This window comes from Callospermophilus lateralis, chromosome 4 (assembly GCF_048772815.1).
Source record: "Callospermophilus lateralis isolate mCalLat2 chromosome 4, mCalLat2.hap1, whole genome shotgun sequence".
NCBI classification, from domain to species: domain Eukaryota; kingdom Metazoa; phylum Chordata; class Mammalia; order Rodentia; family Sciuridae; genus Callospermophilus; species Callospermophilus lateralis.
The window spans coordinates 49,649,149-49,666,326 of NC_135308.1; the positions used below are offsets into that span (position 1 = coordinate 49,649,149).

Below are 17,178 nucleotides of genomic sequence, written 5' to 3' on the forward strand. Positions count from 1 at the left end.
ACAATTCCCTATGCCCCAGGGGAAAAGAGACCCAGAGATGCTTGAGAAACAGAACAAATGTGGCAGGAAGGTGGTAAATTGGTACTGAAAAGGGTACTTGCTTCTTCTGGTGCCTCTACAGGAAGCCAGAGTTCCTTCTCTACCCTGAATACTTCCTGACATAGGAACCCCAGAGGAGGAAGCTCTTTTCGAGTGGGAGTTCCACGGACCAAGGACTGTTGCATGCCAAAGAAAAACAAAATTTGCTAGCCGAATATTTTTTAGACATTTTGCAAGATGCACGGCCTCCCTGACAATTTTTAATGTACTAACTGCCTGGTCCAGTGAGCTGATTAATTGGTGCTGGAGAGATCAATAAAAAACAGAAAATTAAAACAATTTTAAAGTGATTAAGTAGTTTAACACCTGTCTCCCGTCACGTCAGCGCAGGAAGAAAAATAAAGCAGGTGTCGAAGGGGCCTCCTGAAGCAAGAGAAAACAGCGCCTGCCTCGGAGAAATGACAAATCACAGCTGGTGGATCAATCTGCGTGCAGGCAGCCCTTCCCCAGGCCCACTGCTGCAACTGCAGGCACAGGGACCCTGTGAGGGCTGGGCATCTCCAGGACCGCTGCTGCACAGGCCAAGCAAGGCTCCAGCCTCCAGTGTCCACTGGCTCTTTATGTAGGGAGTTGTAAGGTGCCTGTCCATGCCCTGGAACCATGGCAGGCAGCTCCTGGAGCCTAGGAGCAACTTTGCCCAAACTCTAGATGGGATCGTGAGAAAGGCACTTAGCTACCCTTCCTTGGATCTCAGCTCCAGCCATTCGGAGCCGAGTCAGCAATAAGCGGAGGGATTCAAACACACTCTAAATGCGTTCCAGGGCCTCCGGGGTCAAGGAAACGAAACAAACTGTCACAGCTGCCCAAGGATTGCCAGACTTTCCTTTCTGGAAGCTTCAGATCTCCTTCCTTCCTCCTAACCTCTACTTTCTGACTTCCTGCTGTTTGGTGACATCAACAGGTGTTGCAGGCACCTGCTGGATGATGGCCCAAATGTTCCTGGGAATCCTTTTGTCCAAACTTGCCTTCTACCAGCCACTAGAATGGAAAATGCCAAGCAAGTCATTCCTCTCCCAAAGGCATACATTTGACTTAAATCACTGGAAGTTGATTCATAGAACATAAGAAACTGAGAGGATTCCTTTCCAGCTTCCCACCAAAGTCCTCCTAACAAATGGAATGAACCTGAACAGGGGAAGAACAGTGAGAACGAATCAACAAAGCCTAGAGAATGGCCCAGGTAAAACTGCAGAAAAATCTCATTTTACCTTAAAAGTAAACTTGAATTTTGCACATGTAAAATGCAAGACACATTTAATGTCACTCATGTTCTAGAAAGCTGTATTTATGCCAGCCTGGAGGCCTGGCTCACCACTAGTATGTCCCTGGAGCTGGGGCCTAACTGAGCTGTAGGCACAGTCCTCACAGGTCCCTGGAAGAGAAGCTGGGCTCATTGACCAAACTCCCGCACCTGGGGACAAAAGGAGCCCTGCTCATGAAAAACACAAATACTTACCTGCTCCCCAGCTTCCTATTCACCTTCAGGGTCTCCTGTTGCCAGCACTTTCCACCCTTGTGACAAGGATAGAAAAGGAAATCCAAACAACTACAGAGAAAGCTTGTAGCAGGTTGAGAAATATTAAAACTTATTTACTAGTAATTCCCACTTTTAAAAGCCCTTCTCTTATTACTACCTGCCACACTTAATGTGAATGGGGACAGGGTCAGGAGAAGGAATTCCAACTACTCATTTTAACAGACTTTCCCCCTTTCTGTTAACTTTTTTCTGGGCTGAGAATTCCTATTCTGTATTCAGTGTTTGGGTTGCTCTCTAGAAAATAATTTGTTTGCAGCCCCATCTTAATGAAGGGTCAAACTTTTTTTTTTTTTTTTTTCAGTGTTGGGGATCAAACCCAGGACTTCCCCGCTTCTAGGCCAGCGCGCTGCCACTGAGCTACATTCAAACTTTTCACAGCAAATTTTATGCCAATGAAAATCTCCAGTTTTTGGCTCACTTTAACATACATTGTCTCTTGGTATTTCCTGTCCCAAGATGTGACTTCGGTGGAGACTTAGCCAAGGCAGATAAAAGGACCTGCAGCCCAGATCTCGGGTTTACTTCAAATGTCTACTTGCATAGGGTGTCTGCTGTAAGACGGCTGACCTGTGGGCTCTGTGGGACCTCCACAGGCCACTGGTTCTATCCCAGAATGCAGTCATGAAGGGGTCCAGAAGCCCAGGAACTTCACCTCTCAGAAGCAAACACAAAGTTCTTGACGCAGTGGTGCCCACGGGCCTGCAGGCCTGTGGGCCTAAGGCTGCTCCCTGCAGAGTAAGCCCCACACTGACGGAGATAAAGTTTCCCTGGGCCCAAGTTCCAAACTCGGCTGTTTTGTTTCTGTTAAAATGCAATTGTTTTTCTCTGGAGTGTATGGTGACTGCTTGGCGTCAGGAAGATGTATGAAAACCTCCACTTCAATTCAGCATCCCTTTTCTCCCAGACAAACACGGTCGGATTTTAATAAATCAAAGAGCCACACTGTTTAATAAAAATTTATTGACTTACAAGTGATTATTTATCAAAAGACCATTAATAGCAGGTACTGAAATGATGTGTTACTGGGTGGTGCTGGGAGACTAATAGGAAATCAATGCAGCTGGCCGGCCGGAATGCATATGAGAAGCCCACCCCTCCAACAGCTAGAGAAATTTCACCAGCAAAATACACCAGACGCTACCCCTGGTGCAATGAAAAGTTCCCCCTTTTTATTTATCGTTTACAAATGAAATGATCAATACTTTTAATCTAGAGCAAAATTTATTAACTTTCCCATCGGAGAGAGACATATTGACTGGGGGGAGAAGGGGTGTGAGTGCAGTGGAAGATGGATGGCTGGATGGTCGTCTCTTAACCTGTCCAAGAGTCAGTGTGCATGCAGCTGCCCTTCCAGCCTGGGTGTCCCAGGCCACACAGGATGAGCACACCTGGAGAAATAGAGTCTGGCCACCCAAGACATGCAGCAGGTAGATGGAGCCTGCAACACTGAAACCTTTCATACATGGGGAACAGCAGGAAGCACTGTCCCACTGAGAACTGCATTTTTGGTTAATTTCAGGAAGGAAATGATAGGGTTTATAGACATATATTTCCACAAGGTAGCAGGGTTAGTGCCCACCACTGCTTTTGCCATGAAGGTCTACAACATGATGGTGCCCAAAGACCCCTTATAGCTGGCCTGACAACCACACCTCACACCATCAAGCCTTTTTTCACCTGAGAGTGGCAATAGGGAGTAGGGGCTAATACTAAATAAGCAAGCTCCAAGGTTGGTTTTACCATCATGAGGATGTCATCTCAAACTGTTCTATCAAGCTTAGCTTACCGAGCCTGGCCTGGCCGACAGCCTTCTATTGAGTTTTCACTGTCAGGGGAATTTTACTAGCCTTATTAGAACGTTCTTCCTCTAATGGGCTGGATAAAAGTCTCATGCCTGAGTGAAAAGTCTGTCCCAGATCCACAATCCACCCAGCCTACCAGAAGTGCGGGCCTAGCTTCAACAATTTCCTATATCACTTGGGGATTCAACTCTACACAACAGGACACTCTCTAGTGATTTAGTTTCACTAGCCTGAAATTTCTTGAGAGTGAGCAAATGGGTTGAAACTTGACTTTTCTTTTAAAACCCAAACTACTTTAGAGGTCAAAGCCGTTTGAAATATGGGTTTAAAATGACAGAAATTCCAGAGATGGAAATGGCCTTAGAGGTCCTACCCCAAGTCCCTAATTATCAATCAGGATATAGACTCTAGAAATAAAAGTAACATAGCAAAGGAGCAGTAATTTTGGAAAGGGTTGAAGCTGGCCAACACTCCCTCCACTAAGGCCACTTGATTTTATTCAAAGCCCATCTTTACCTTGGCTGAGACCTCAAGAGCCAGTATAGTTTATACCTTATGTTGTTTTATATTTCTAGGTGTTGTGAAGTTTTAGCACATGAGACCAACTCAGCAATCCCAAACCAAGTATTCTGACTTATGGACAACTTGGGGCCAGCAGAAGCCCCAGTAAATAGGATGGAGCAGTAGGAAGGGTCTGAAAGCCTTTAAAATGAGCACTAAAGAATGTCACAGACTTCATTTTTGCAGGAATAATTCACCTCCTTTCTCCTGTGACAGGTGTGCAGAATGTGGAGATAAGTGAAAACAAAAACAAAATATATTTTTGAAAAACCTATGCAAATCATGAAATAAGATAGAACATGAATGAAATTTTAAAGGAACTTCTTTGAAGGGATCTTGATTTTCAAGACCAATTTTTAAAGGTCATTCCAACTTGGCATTGAGACACTACAAACATCACCTCCTATAAAAGCTGAAAGTCACTTTTTATTCTTGAACATTACATAAAACAGTTCATAAGAGACTCTTCTTAGAGTCATAACAGGGTTTTTATTTGAGAAAAGTTTTCCACTGACTAGGCAAAAAGGCAGGTAGGAGGAAACAGGAGGCCATGTGGGAGATGACAGGAAGGTGACAAGGATGAGTGACATTACAGGGTCAAAGGGGACTGGGTCCTCAAGCATGAGTGACGTGAGTTCATACTTCAGGAGCCTGATCTCACTCCCAGCACATCCCCAAATCCCAGACCAGTGGGCAACCTTGGAAATATGACACCACAGCTGGGGCAGAATCCTGAAAGGTGCCAAGATTGTGCCACAATGGAGGAGGGGATGGTGGAGGGATGGGAAGATGGATAAATGGGCTGAGGCAACGCTCTCTTCAGAGGAATATAAAACTGGTGGACTGCAGAAGAACCAACGAGAATGGTTTGGCTTTGGATGTGCCTTTACAGTAACTGCAAAGTAACCTGGTAGGCTCGGGAGACCTGCAGTTTACCCATCAGCTGTACAGAAGCATGTGATGCACCAATATCCTTGTCTATCCTGCCTCACCTGCCAACCCTTTCCAGGACCTCTGATCCTCCCTTTCCCCACTGTATGTATTTCATGCCCCCCAGGGTCCTCACATCCAAATAGTCCCCAACGTTGTCCAATCTCCACAAGCTCAACAAATTGGTGCCCTCAAATCCCGTGGTTCCCAACTGTGGAGAAATCTGTGTCTATGCTGGAAATTCTAAATTAACAGAGATGTGCAAATGTGAGATGTTTATCTCCTGAACAAAATAATACCCATCCAGAGGCCAAGTGGGTCCTTGAGGTCCCAGGGTCACAAGTCAAGTACGAGAATTGTAACTTTGACAAAAAACACGTTACTCAGGGCTACATGCAGGGGAGGGTGAGTGAAGGGAAAAGTCCCTCAATTCATTCACCATTCAGTTTTATTACTCACAAAAACAAATCCAACACCTTGTGCAGCAGCTCTGAGCTCAGACCTTGTCCTGCCACATCCCGCGAACCTGTACTTGTGACACTGCATATTACATGTCCCTCACTCAGCACTTGAATCCCCACAACAACCCTGTGAGGTAGGTATCATCACCCTTCCCCTCCTGATCCACATGATGGATGAGGAAATGAGGCACACATTAAACATAGAGCAAGTCACATAGGAAATTTAGGCTCAGCCTGGAGTTTAAACAGAAAATAACTCCTGGCTCTCACCAGACTAGTCAGTGGTCCACACCTGGTCTCTTTCCATCCCCTCTGGTGATTTCCCATAAGCAGTAGCACAAGAATTTAAAACTTCGTTTTGGTGAATGCAGACAACAATTTTCTTTTCAAGTGTACAGGGTTCCAAGACTGGGGTGGGGGGTTGATATTTAGGCATTGGCAATGCCTCTCCTCAGGAGCCAGTGGACCTTCCCTAGCACAGTCCCTGGCATGTGGGCAACAATTACAGACTAACACCCAACGTCTTAACAGGGAATGTGGCCGACCTTCCCGACTGCTCAGCCCTGCACAACACACAGAGTGGAGAGCTGATTTTAATGGCATTCCTCCAATGGACTTATTGTAAAAGAACAAGAAGGCATCTTGTCCTGGGTAGCAATACCCAGCAGCATTCACTTCAGACAGCAAAGGGCAGGCTGTGCTGCCCCAGAGCCCAGGGATCCCCAAAAGGCTCTGAAGCGGCTGGAGTCCTGAGATCTGGAACATCCCCAGAGGGCCCCAGGGTCTGGAAGGATGCAGCAGTGGGGGCGGTGGCGGTGGTGCAGCAGTGGCAGCAACAAATCCAGCTGGCTCATGTGTGCCACAGACTCAGGAACGGCTCCTGTCCTCGTGGTTCCCAACAATCATCTTGCTATATAGCTTCTGCTGCTCCTCTTTGAACGTGTCCTTCACCTTCTCCCTTTTCAGTCCACCATCCCTGATGAGAAAAAGACCCATGTAAAGCAGAGAAGGCGCTGTGGCCCACCCACATCATGGCAGACGCACTGTGCTGCTCAACGTCCAGGAAAAACTGGTCAGAAACAATGATACTCCATAGTTTTTTTCATTAGGATGTCAACAGAAACCAGCCTAGACAGCGCTCTCTTGCCCAGAGGTTGACATTCATGATTCTTCTAAAAGCACTGTGTAACTGCTTACACCTATCAAGCAGTTTTTAACATTGTTTCTACTCTGACATTCACCTTCAACTTACAGAAGCTAAGGGGTATTCTGGCATTATGGGAGGAGAGCTAAGCTTCAAGAAATATGGAAACTCAATTTTCTGTAAAAACTGCCTATCTCTGGTGCTTATTTTGTGACTTTGGGGAAAAAAATGACTTGACTTCTTTGAGTTTTAGTTTCTTAATTTAAGGAATAATGATTTTTTTTTTTTATATCCATGTTTTCAAGACTGTGAAACAACAACATCACAGCATATCAGAAACACAGTATTTGGTAAATTAAGTACTCAGTAAACATTCACATTTTTTAAAAGGCCATATTCCCAAGGCCATGCTATTACATGAAAATCCACAGTTCAGTTTAAAACTTGATTGTCTACACTTTCTGTTTTCATAAGGCCCATCTAGCCAAATGTCCTCCATGCCCTTCAGAATGTACAATGATGTTCTGAACCAGCATTCATACAGATCAATCTCCTGTTGTATGAAGCATAATTACCTCAGACACTAGCATAAAAAGTGATAAAATATGTCCATGGGCCAAATCCAGCCTGACATCTGCTCTTGTAAATAAAGTTTTATTGGGACACAGTCATATTAATTTACTCAAGTTCTAATCCTGGCTGCTTTCACACTATAATGGCAGAAGCAAGCAGCTGTGACAAACATTACAGGCTTAAAATATTTACTGATTTATTATAGAAAAGATGTTAACTCCGGCTCTAGTAGGTAATAAATTAAATGTAATAAATGAAACTTTTGCCTTTCTAAGGATGGTTCAATTCCGTCAAATACATTGAAATCAGAAGAAGCGTTATACTCCTTGAGGTTTCAGATCAGCCTCAGGTCATACCTATCTAAAGATGAGAACTGTCTAGGTACCCTGACATAGTGGTACAACCCCAGGAAGGTACATGAAATTCACTGCTTCAGTCTAGGCATCCTGAATTCCATGCTCCCAGAGGTCAAGGCACAGGGTACTTCTGAGTCGGGACTAGGGAAAAGAAGTCATAGTGCTCTATCTCCAGAGATGGTGGGTTTCATTCACTACACCAGGAAGGAAAGGAGCCTTTGTAAAGGAAGCTGATGACTCAGCATCTGCTTCAGAAACACAAGTTCCCCTAGACTCCACGACATCACTTTGCACTTACCACAGCAGGTCCACCAATCCTCCCTGCCTGGCAATAGCAGATTTCACCCTATTGGCAAACTGGACGGCATCTTCATCTTTCTGTAGTAAGAAATGAATAAAGGCCATTCAGCCATGGCTCATGGTCACATGTAGCTAAATGAAGACCTCTGACACCTGGAGGCACTTACCTCTCTGGTCATGGGAGGCAGGTACCAAACACTGCAGACAATAGCCCAGCTAGTCATCATTCTCAGTAGATATGTCACCATTCCATATTTGCTGCTATTCCAGAAGGCATCACCAAACTGAGGGTCATACTAAAACACAATGGACATTAAGAAGTGAGTAGTTCTGAACATGTGGTATCAACAGCAATGCTCGTGAATGAACCCACTGAGGCAGTATAAGGGTTAGAGAGCTGCTCCTAAACTCTATCCCCGACACGAACACTTATGAAGCAACTCTACACCCAGGTAGCTCTGAACTTTAGCCATGCTAATCTCCCCAGACTACTTTCAGCTTCTGCCTTAACAGGGAAGCTTCTTCTGACAGCCATCATCAAACAAATGTCTTCTCTCCTTGGACAGCTTCATGTCTCACCCATAGGCATATACACTCTATTAATAAAGTTTTCAAACATATCCAAAACAGAGACTAAGCTAATATACCCATTACCCAGATTCAAAATTGCCAACATATCATCATGCTTGTTTCATCTATCCTCTCCCCTATCTCTAACAGCATGTCATTCACTCATAAATATATTTAGTGTGCATCTGTGAAGTAAAGGGATTTTCATCTCTTTTTGTTGGCCTAGACTCAAACAATTCGAAAGCTTATGTTTCTGTATTTATAATTCTATCAAAGCAAATTATCCATTCAGGCAGGAAGCTTAATATTCACTAGCACATGGTCACAAACCAAGAGTCTCATGAGGTCTCAACCATGTAGGCACTGTACTTGCCACCAAGTAGTAGGCATATCATAAACTTTTTTATTTGTCAATGATTCTAATAGAGGTAAATGGCTGTTGAAATGACATTTTGTGGGAAATGGGTCTGTAGCTGTGGTCCTCATTCTAACCAAAAAGTAATTCATTTCCTAAATCGGGAAGTGGGTGGTTTTCTCCTCTGAATACTCCCCAGTCCTCTGTGATAGGGTGGCAACCCACTGGTATTCTCCTTCCGCTGCACTGGACCCACAGTAGCCCAGCACTGCTTTACTGGAGAAGAGCAACTAATTGACTGGTACATCAGTTCCAGCCTCCACCTTCTTGCTGTATCCGGCCTTGGTGGCTGTGATAAAGACAGCATGCATCCTCAGAGGTCTTGTACCTTGATAGCAACAGGGTAAACTGTGGCTCCAATTTCAAAGCTTCCCTTTTTGAACATCATCACTGATGTATTATTGATGCAGGTTCCTAAAATGCAAGAGAGAATATAAAACGCTGTTTTTTTTTTCTGGTCCTTTACCTGAAATATTAGGAATTTCTTCTACACTAAATATAATAATAAAATAGGAAAAACCTGTAATAACCTCAACTTATAAAATGAACACTTACAAGAGTCAGGCAAAATGTTGTATTTCCTTTTCTTTTTTTTTTGGTGCTGGGGATTGAACCCAAGGCCTTGTGCATGCGAGGCAAACACTCTACCAACTGAGCTATATCCCCAGCCCCACTGCCTTCTCTTTACGGGCCACTTTCCCTGATTCCCACACACCAGCCTAGAAGAAGGCCAAAGACATTTGGTAGACTCCACAAGAAGCTGAAAGGGTACTTACTGTCAGCAGTACCACAGAAGATATTCCTGCACTGAGGAAATTTACCCTGTGAATCTCTTAGTCCAAATTCTGAATTTCCCTGAGTTTTTAGTCCCACAACCAATCTAAAGGTAACCAAAAGGTGACCATAGAGCTGCAATCCTGCATAGCAGTCAACACTGCAGCTCTGTGGGGACCAACTCCTTCTTACCTTCTGGGAAGATGAGAATAGGTAGCTTGCTTTTATCTTGTACATGCTCAGTCAGTCTTTAGAAAAAAAAAAAAAAATAAGACAAAGAAATAGATAACCTCAGGCCGATCATCATCAAAGTGATTAATATATGTCACACTAGCTTGGGCATGTTAATAAACCCTTGTTTTTTATAAACCCAAAATCTAAAACTCATGAAGAAAATTTATAAGGGCAGAGTACTACTATTTAATCCATATAATCATTCAATTTAGTATTAAAGTCTACACACAAAGGATGCTGCTCAGACTTAGTACTATCTGCAGGAGGTTCACACACAGAACTCTCAGAAGTCTTGTTGCCTGACTACGCAACAGCCATACTTGGTTGGACCTTGCTATGGTTTATCCCTTCAGAAACTCGTGGTGAGCCAGTTACACTGGCAATTTAGCAAGGCTCTAAGCAACTTGGTGAGACCCTGTCTCAAAATTTAAAAAATAATAACTTAAAAGGCTGGGGATATGGCTCAGCGGTTAAGTTCCCATGGGCTCAATCCTTGGTACTTGCCCTCCCACACAAAAAAAACTTATGGTGAAATCTGATTGCCTTATGACAGTGTTGGGAGGTGGGCCTTTAAGAAGTAATTAAGTTGTTAAGAGGGATTAATGCAGTTTTCATGGTACTAGATCAGTTACTTTAAGAGTAATGTCTGTTGGCTGGAGATGTGGCTCAAGTGGTAGCACACTTGCCTGGTGTGTGCGGGGCTCTGAGTTTGATCCTCAACACCACATAAAAATAAAATAAAGATATTGTATCCACCTGAAACTAACTAACTAAATAAATAAATATTAAAAAAAAGAGTAATGTCTGTTAAACAACTTATTCCTGTCCTAAAAAAAAAAAAAAAGCAAGGCAGCCTCTTGTGTTTTGTCTCATCTGCACCTGCCTGTTGCCACTTCTGCTTTTCTGTTATGTTATGGTGAAGCATGAAGGTCTTGCCAGATGTGATCACCCAAATGTCAACTTCCCAGCCACGAAGAGCTGTGAATCAAAATAAGCTTTTCTTCATAAATTACCCGATCTCAGGTACTCTGTTAAAACTGGGGAAAACAGTCCCTTGTCTCAATATTCTGTCCCTAAGCAAAGGTACAGCAAAAAGAATTTAGTGGGAGGTTCACAAAGACCTGTGGAAGATAAACTCAACTGAGTCTCGATGTCATTACTGTAGCTCTTTTCATTACATGCACCAGAAGGAGACTGAGCAGCAGTTTGTGTGTGTTTCTTTCTTTTTTCTTTTCCAGAGGAGTTTTTTTTTTGTGTGTGTGTGTGTGTGTGTGTGTGTATGATAACGAATCTGTTTGGAGATTTCTAATAGCAATCAAAGTTCATACTTTTTTTTTTTTCTGAGAGAAAGAGAGAGAGAGAGAGAGAGAGAATTTTAATATTTATTTATTTTTTTAGTTTTCAGCGGACACAACATCTTTGTTTGTATGTGGTGGTGAGGATCAAACCCAGGCTGCATGCATGCCAGCGAGTGCACTACCGCTTGAGCCACACCCCCAGCCAGAAAGTTCATACTTTTAATTAACTTTTTTTATGATACTGGGGATTGAACTCAGGGGTGCTGTACCACTGAACTACATCTCCAGACCTTTTTTTTTTAATTCTTTATTGTCAGACAGAGTCTCACTAAGTTGCTGAGGCTGGCATCTAACTTGTGAACCTCGTGCCTCAGTCTTCCAAGTTGCTGTGATGACAGGTGTACATACATCACAACCAGCTTATACTTTTCATATTGTTTTAGGAAAAAATTCATTATGAGAAGAGTATAGGCCCTGTGTAGAACTGAACTATACAGTGAATTATAACTTTACAGTGGATGGATACTACCCCTAAAACCTTTTCTGTTTATGTTCCAATTGGACAAATAGCATTGTTCATTTACCTCTTAGCCACCAGGTGGCGATCTTTCACTTCAGAACGCTCAAACCAGACGTGGGGGCAGGACTTCACCATGGCTCTCTGAATCACACCCATGAGTCCCCCGTGCACTTGACCCACCTAATCTCAGACAAAAGAATAATTAGGAAGCCACCCTCTCACAATAACCCCCAACTCTGGGGAGAAGCCATAGGTCCCCAAAATGAGTACTCCAACCTTCATCCATAGATATCTATCTGATTGCTAACTGCAGGTTTCTCACTATCAAAAAACCACCCTGAATCCTAAATGTCTCCTTTTAACCAGAGATACACAATTAAAGACATAACTTAAAACCCTAAAATTAAATAGTAAAGTTGAGTGACCCCTTGTGTCCCTCCCAGGTGTGTGCCAGGTGCAGTGGCACACACTTATAATCCCAGTTACTTCAGAGGCAGGATGATTTCAAGGACAAGGACAGCCTGCAAAACTTTAATACCCTGTCTCAAAAATAAAAAAGGAGCTGGGGACATACCTCACGGGTAGAGCTGCTTATTTAAGTATGTGTGAGGTCCTGGGTTTGATCCCCAGTATTGCAAATGCATGAATGAATAAAATGCCCCTCTGGCCATTCTCAAATGCCCTCAAATCCAGTCCTTCCAGGTCCCCATCCTCATCCTGTACCCTTTCTTCCATGGTTTGCCAAAAAAAAAAAAAAAAAGCCGAAGTACCAACTTTAGCCACAATCTTATCACTTCAGAATACCTCCTATTTCCAAGTCCCTAGTCCCCAAGGAGTTCCCCAAAGTGACAATCTAGATCAGAGTCCACGGATAACAATATGCTCACATATTTATACCCTTAAGAAGGTGCTTTATGAAAGGTTCAGAGGTCAACCAATTCTGACCCTTTAAGGAGTCCTGCCTCAAAAAAATAGGAGGAAAAAACTTACCATGGCATAGTAGCCGTCACTGGCCAAAATGATCACGTCAATAGGAGATGTGTGATTGGCCACACAAATGCCTCCATTTCTTGGTCTGTTTTTTCTAGTGTAAAAAATATGCAAAGCAATAAAAATGAGTGTGAAACGAATTTCACCTCACAAATTTCACCAGCTCTAACTTAAAGCTCAGAAGTCTCTTTGCAATTGGTTGAGTGCAGGTGAGTCCAAGTCACAGTTTGGGCCAGCACCATCTCCCTTTGCATCAAAACAAAGTTGCCTCACCTGTCATGATAGGTGATGATGGCTGTTAGGGCTCGCACACAGATCCGATAACACATCAAGTGAACGTGTTTACTCAAGAACTCCTTAAACCTACAATAATAGAAAAAAGTTTGAGGTTTTATCTTACATGACTCCAACCATTTAAGTCTGCAAAGTGCTTTTATAAATATTACTGAGTATTGTAAACCCTGTAAGGTATTAGCCTCTTTATGTCACACAAGATGAAACAAAGAAATGGCAACAAGACTTGCTTACATTCCCCTATGCTATTGGTTCAGTTTTTATAGCCTATAACTCCCAACACAGGTGGGCCAGGGTATCTCCTCGAGTCCTTTCCCCTAGTCATTCCCAGAGGCAGGCCACGCCCAGAGTTCAACCCCCTCACCAGTCCCAGCATTAGAGAAGTCTGCTAGCCCTACAACTTCCCTGAAAGAACAAAGCTTAAAAAAAAAAAAAAAAGACAAAATCTACTTGCATTCCTAATTATTTTTTAAAACTTTACCCTCTTCCTTATCCCATCAATTTATCAACTTAGGAGAATGCTCAAAATTAAGTGATATGCTATAAAAACTGTTAACACTTGGGCCCTGGACTCTATGTTTTTGTGGTTTCTGCCTTTTTGTCTTAAAATGGGAAGAGTATGAGGGCTGAAGGACAAAAAAAACCCAAAACCAAACAAAATAGTCACAGGTCAAGATCAATCACTAAATGAAAGCCTTTATTGTTACCACAGGGTTACTTTATGGATTGGGTGAGTATCTGAAGGAGTGGCTTGGCCTGCAGTATCAGCCACCATTCCCAGAACTGACAGACCCCACAACTGAACACTTGTGCTCTACTTACCTCCCATTCGGTAAGTATCCCACCACAGTTGTGCCCACCACCAGGAGGCTAATCCCTGTGAACGCAAGAGCTATCCTGTAACAGGAAGACAAATTAAAACACAGCAAACCAAGTGAATGTGTGAAAATGAAAGCAGGAATCCCCAAAACCACCCGCAAGATCTGAGAACCTAAGACCAGGCAAGAGTTCCACCCAGAAATGCAAGCAGACTATCAGAACCAGGGATCACTATAATTCCAAATGGGAAGCCAATTATGAATCTGTTTCTCAGCTGATTAGAACCTCAGGCATCAGGCAGTTAGTGTGACAGGAAACCCTAAAGCAAGCTGTTCTGCCCTTGGGCAACTACTGTCCTGCTGTCTTCCCCCTGCCCTCTGGCTTTACACCCTGGCTGAAGCAAAGCCTCTCTGAAGCAATAGGAGGCAGAGCCTAAAGGCACTGGCATGTCTCAAGGCATCCTCGGAACACACAGCACAGAAAAACAGAAATCGCCAGCGTCTCTGTGTTGGAGAGGCGAGCTTCAGGAAGAAAGGCCATGCCCAGGGAGCAGTGGCCAGAAAGCACACGATGTTCCCGGTCCCTGTGTTCAGTCCATCTAGACAAGCAATCTATCTTCATAAAACCCTACTATTTCCGTCTGATATGCAGAGAATCCAAGGGCCTTTAAAGGATAACCATACCAAGGTACTTTTTTTCAACAGTCAGATGGACTGAAAAATGAAAGAACCACACTATTCTTTCTAAAATGGGAAAACAAAACAGAGAGATAGGCAGATCATGCTTCGGGCTTAGGGAAAGCAGGTCAAGTCTTTTATCTTCACCAGACCTTGCCCTCACCTGAGTGGTAGAAGAAAGCAATACCGAATCAGCACTCCTAACCCCCACAAGATAGTAAGCCGAAGACTGATGTACTGGAAATTATAATTGGTTCTGCTCAGCAGGTTCCAGGATTCCAATTCCTCCGCCGAGAATCTCTTTGTCACCTCATCATCCATAATGGTCTCCATTCCTTTCCGGCAAAAGTAGAAAATGTCAGAGAGCTCAAACTCTGGAGTATTATCCAGAGCCTTACTACTACCACTTCGGCGAATCTCTTTTATCTCTTCTTCTAGTGAAGTAGAATCTTTAGCAATGATTCCTACAAAAGAGAACACCCTGGTCAAGCAGCAAGCTAGGAAGAAGCATGTTAGAAATAGGGTACAAATACTGCATTTTGAATAGTGAAGGGTACCTGTGTGCTATGGTTTAACGACATTTTAGGTGTGTCCCCCTAAAGATTCAAAACATTAATGAGAGCTATGCATTTTTAAGAGGTGAGGTCTCATGGAAGGTGATTAGGTCATGGGGTCATGTCCTGGTCAGAGGACAAACACTGGTATCTTGGGGAGTCAGATCTGCAGAAGTGGATTAGTTCCTGCAAGATAAGGAACTAATTTTCAAAAAGCAAGATCAGACCCTCCCCATTCTCTTGGGTACTCTCTCATCACGTACCACCTCCTTACTTCTTCCTTCCCTCACACATGCTCTCTTGCCATGTGATGCCATCTACCACATCGTGAAGCAGCCAGGCTCTCAGCAATGCCATGCTATGCTATCTGGATTTTTCTTTTTTCTTTTGGTACCGGGAATTGAACTCAGGGGCACTTGACCACTGAGCCACATCCCCAGCCCTATTTTGTATTTTATTTAGAGACAGGGTCTCAATGAGTTGCTTAGTACCTTGCCTTGACATTGCTGAGGCTGGTTTTGTACTGAGATTCTCCTGTTTCAGCTCCCCTAAGCCGCTAAGATTACAGGCGTGCACTACTGCACCCTGTATTTCTCTATGCACCAGAATCAAGAGCCAAATAAACCTTTTTTTCTTTATAAACTACCAACTCTCAGGTTATAGGAACAGAAAACAGACTAAGTGTACAACTGAAAGCACTTAGGAACATATTTCAAAGAGCTCTTTTAGGGTAAGAATCAAGACACAATCTTACCGTTGGTATAGGGCTTATAAAGTTGGTGGTTCTTCTCCTTGGCTCCTCTCTCCATTCTCAAGGTAGCCCACTGTTGGGAGAAAAGGGAGGTGATGGCAAAATATGAGAGCATGAATGAGATCCTTTTTCAATCAGTGAGCACCTCCTTTTCCATTCTGTGAAAGGGATTGGACTATAGCCAAGCAGCACACATTCTAAAAGGGGACTCACACCCCTCTCAGAACAGGACCTTCCTTGATAACCAGGACCCCACTAAGCAGGTTCTAGGATTCCAAGTTACTGAGAGGAAAGAGCTGGAAACCCAAAAAACCTGGGCAAGTCACTCAGGCTTTGTTTCTCACTGCCTGAACCACTTTTCTCTGTATACTTAAGGAACTTACTAACTGACAGTACCCAACTAGCAAAATCACATATCTTTTCAAATTAATCCAGAAAGCAACAATTTTAATTTTCAAGGATATAAAGGACTTAAATAATGTGTATGTCTGGACTGTAACAAGAGTAACCTTTTTGCAGAAGAAACCCACAACAACACAGAAAGCCCTGGGACTGCTTCACTGAATTAAATGTGGTGGGTATTTGGAGATTTTAAAAATCCAGTTCAGGTTAAGGGTATGGCTCAGTGGTATAGTATTTGCCTAGCATATATGAGGCCCTGGGTTCAATCCCCAGCACTGCAAATTAAATCATTCAGTTTCAACGCCCAAGTTTAGCCCTCACTAGCTGTTGTACTCAAGATCTCCCCACCCCCTCAGAATCTTGGTCTGTTTACCTGCAATAAAGATCAACACTATCGTGACATCTCTTACTTTGTGGGGTCTTTTAGGATCAAACGACATCATGCATGTGACAGAACATGGAAACACAAAGCACTCTGTCTTCTTATTACTCAAATCTATGAACTCTAGAAGAGACTGAGAAAGTGGCTGTCCTGGAGCTCTCTACCTTCATTAAAACATTTTTAACTGAAGTATTATAGAATCAGAGGCTGAGGTGGAGTCCTTCCACTATCACATAATGAAAGGCAAAAACAAGAGCTAGCTCACTCATTCCCTATTGGAATATTCACTGAACAGAAAGTTATTTCCACATTGAATCAAGAAAATGTCTTCAAAATTCTGTGTCCACAGTTATGCAAGGTGGGAGAGAACCCTATGGTGCCATGCAAATGCAAAATACACATGGCCCAAGGTATCTGATGTAGATTCTGCTGGTAGAGCCTCAAGTACCAGCTAGATTGCTCTGCATAATCTAGCAAAGCCAAAAGTGGGAAATGAGTATAATCAGTGAATTGATCCCAAATGGAAATTTCTTCAAATGCCACTGTCTTTAAAAAAAAAAAAAAAAAAAAAAAAAAGTGGTTGTCAAGAGTCATCCACTCAAAAAATGTTGAAGGCCAGAAAACGCAACCCATTTTCTATATTTCAGATATTTGGCAGCTGATATCTTTGGCTTTATGCTTATATGGATTATCTCTTCTGGAAAAAAATGTTAAAATAATTCCTAAAATGGAGGA

General features: G+C 43.1%; 1 protein-coding gene across 3 annotated transcripts in view; it reads right to left on the minus strand.

Moving 5' to 3' along the window:
* Positions 1 to 4,405: 4,405 nt before the first annotated feature.
* Gpat4 (glycerol-3-phosphate acyltransferase 4) overlaps positions 4,406 to 17,178 on the minus strand; it is a 45,984-nt gene continuing 33,211 nt past the window's right edge. For 2 of the 3 annotated variants that reach the window (XM_076853813.1, XM_076853814.1), the window contains exons 3-13: positions 15,663 to 15,732; positions 14,518 to 14,818; positions 13,681 to 13,755; positions 12,838 to 12,927; positions 12,565 to 12,658; positions 11,639 to 11,754; positions 9,715 to 9,770; positions 9,077 to 9,162; positions 7,931 to 8,059; positions 7,762 to 7,841; positions 4,406 to 6,366 (exon numbers count right to left, since the gene is read on the minus strand). In XM_076853813.1, coding sequence (XP_076709928.1) covers positions 6,258 to 6,366; positions 7,762 to 7,841; positions 7,931 to 8,059; positions 9,077 to 9,162; positions 9,715 to 9,770; positions 11,639 to 11,754; positions 12,565 to 12,658; positions 12,838 to 12,927; positions 13,681 to 13,755; positions 14,518 to 14,818; positions 15,663 to 15,732 — 1,206 coding nt within the window. In that variant the 3' untranslated portion in view covers positions 4,406 to 6,257. Of the gene's footprint in view, positions 6,367 to 7,761; positions 7,842 to 7,930; positions 8,060 to 9,076; positions 9,163 to 9,714; positions 9,771 to 11,638; positions 11,755 to 12,564; positions 12,659 to 12,837; positions 12,928 to 13,680; positions 13,756 to 14,517; positions 14,819 to 15,662; positions 15,733 to 16,434; positions 16,603 to 17,178 lie in introns of those variants that run through there. The other variant, XM_076853816.1, reaches the window with a different exon arrangement.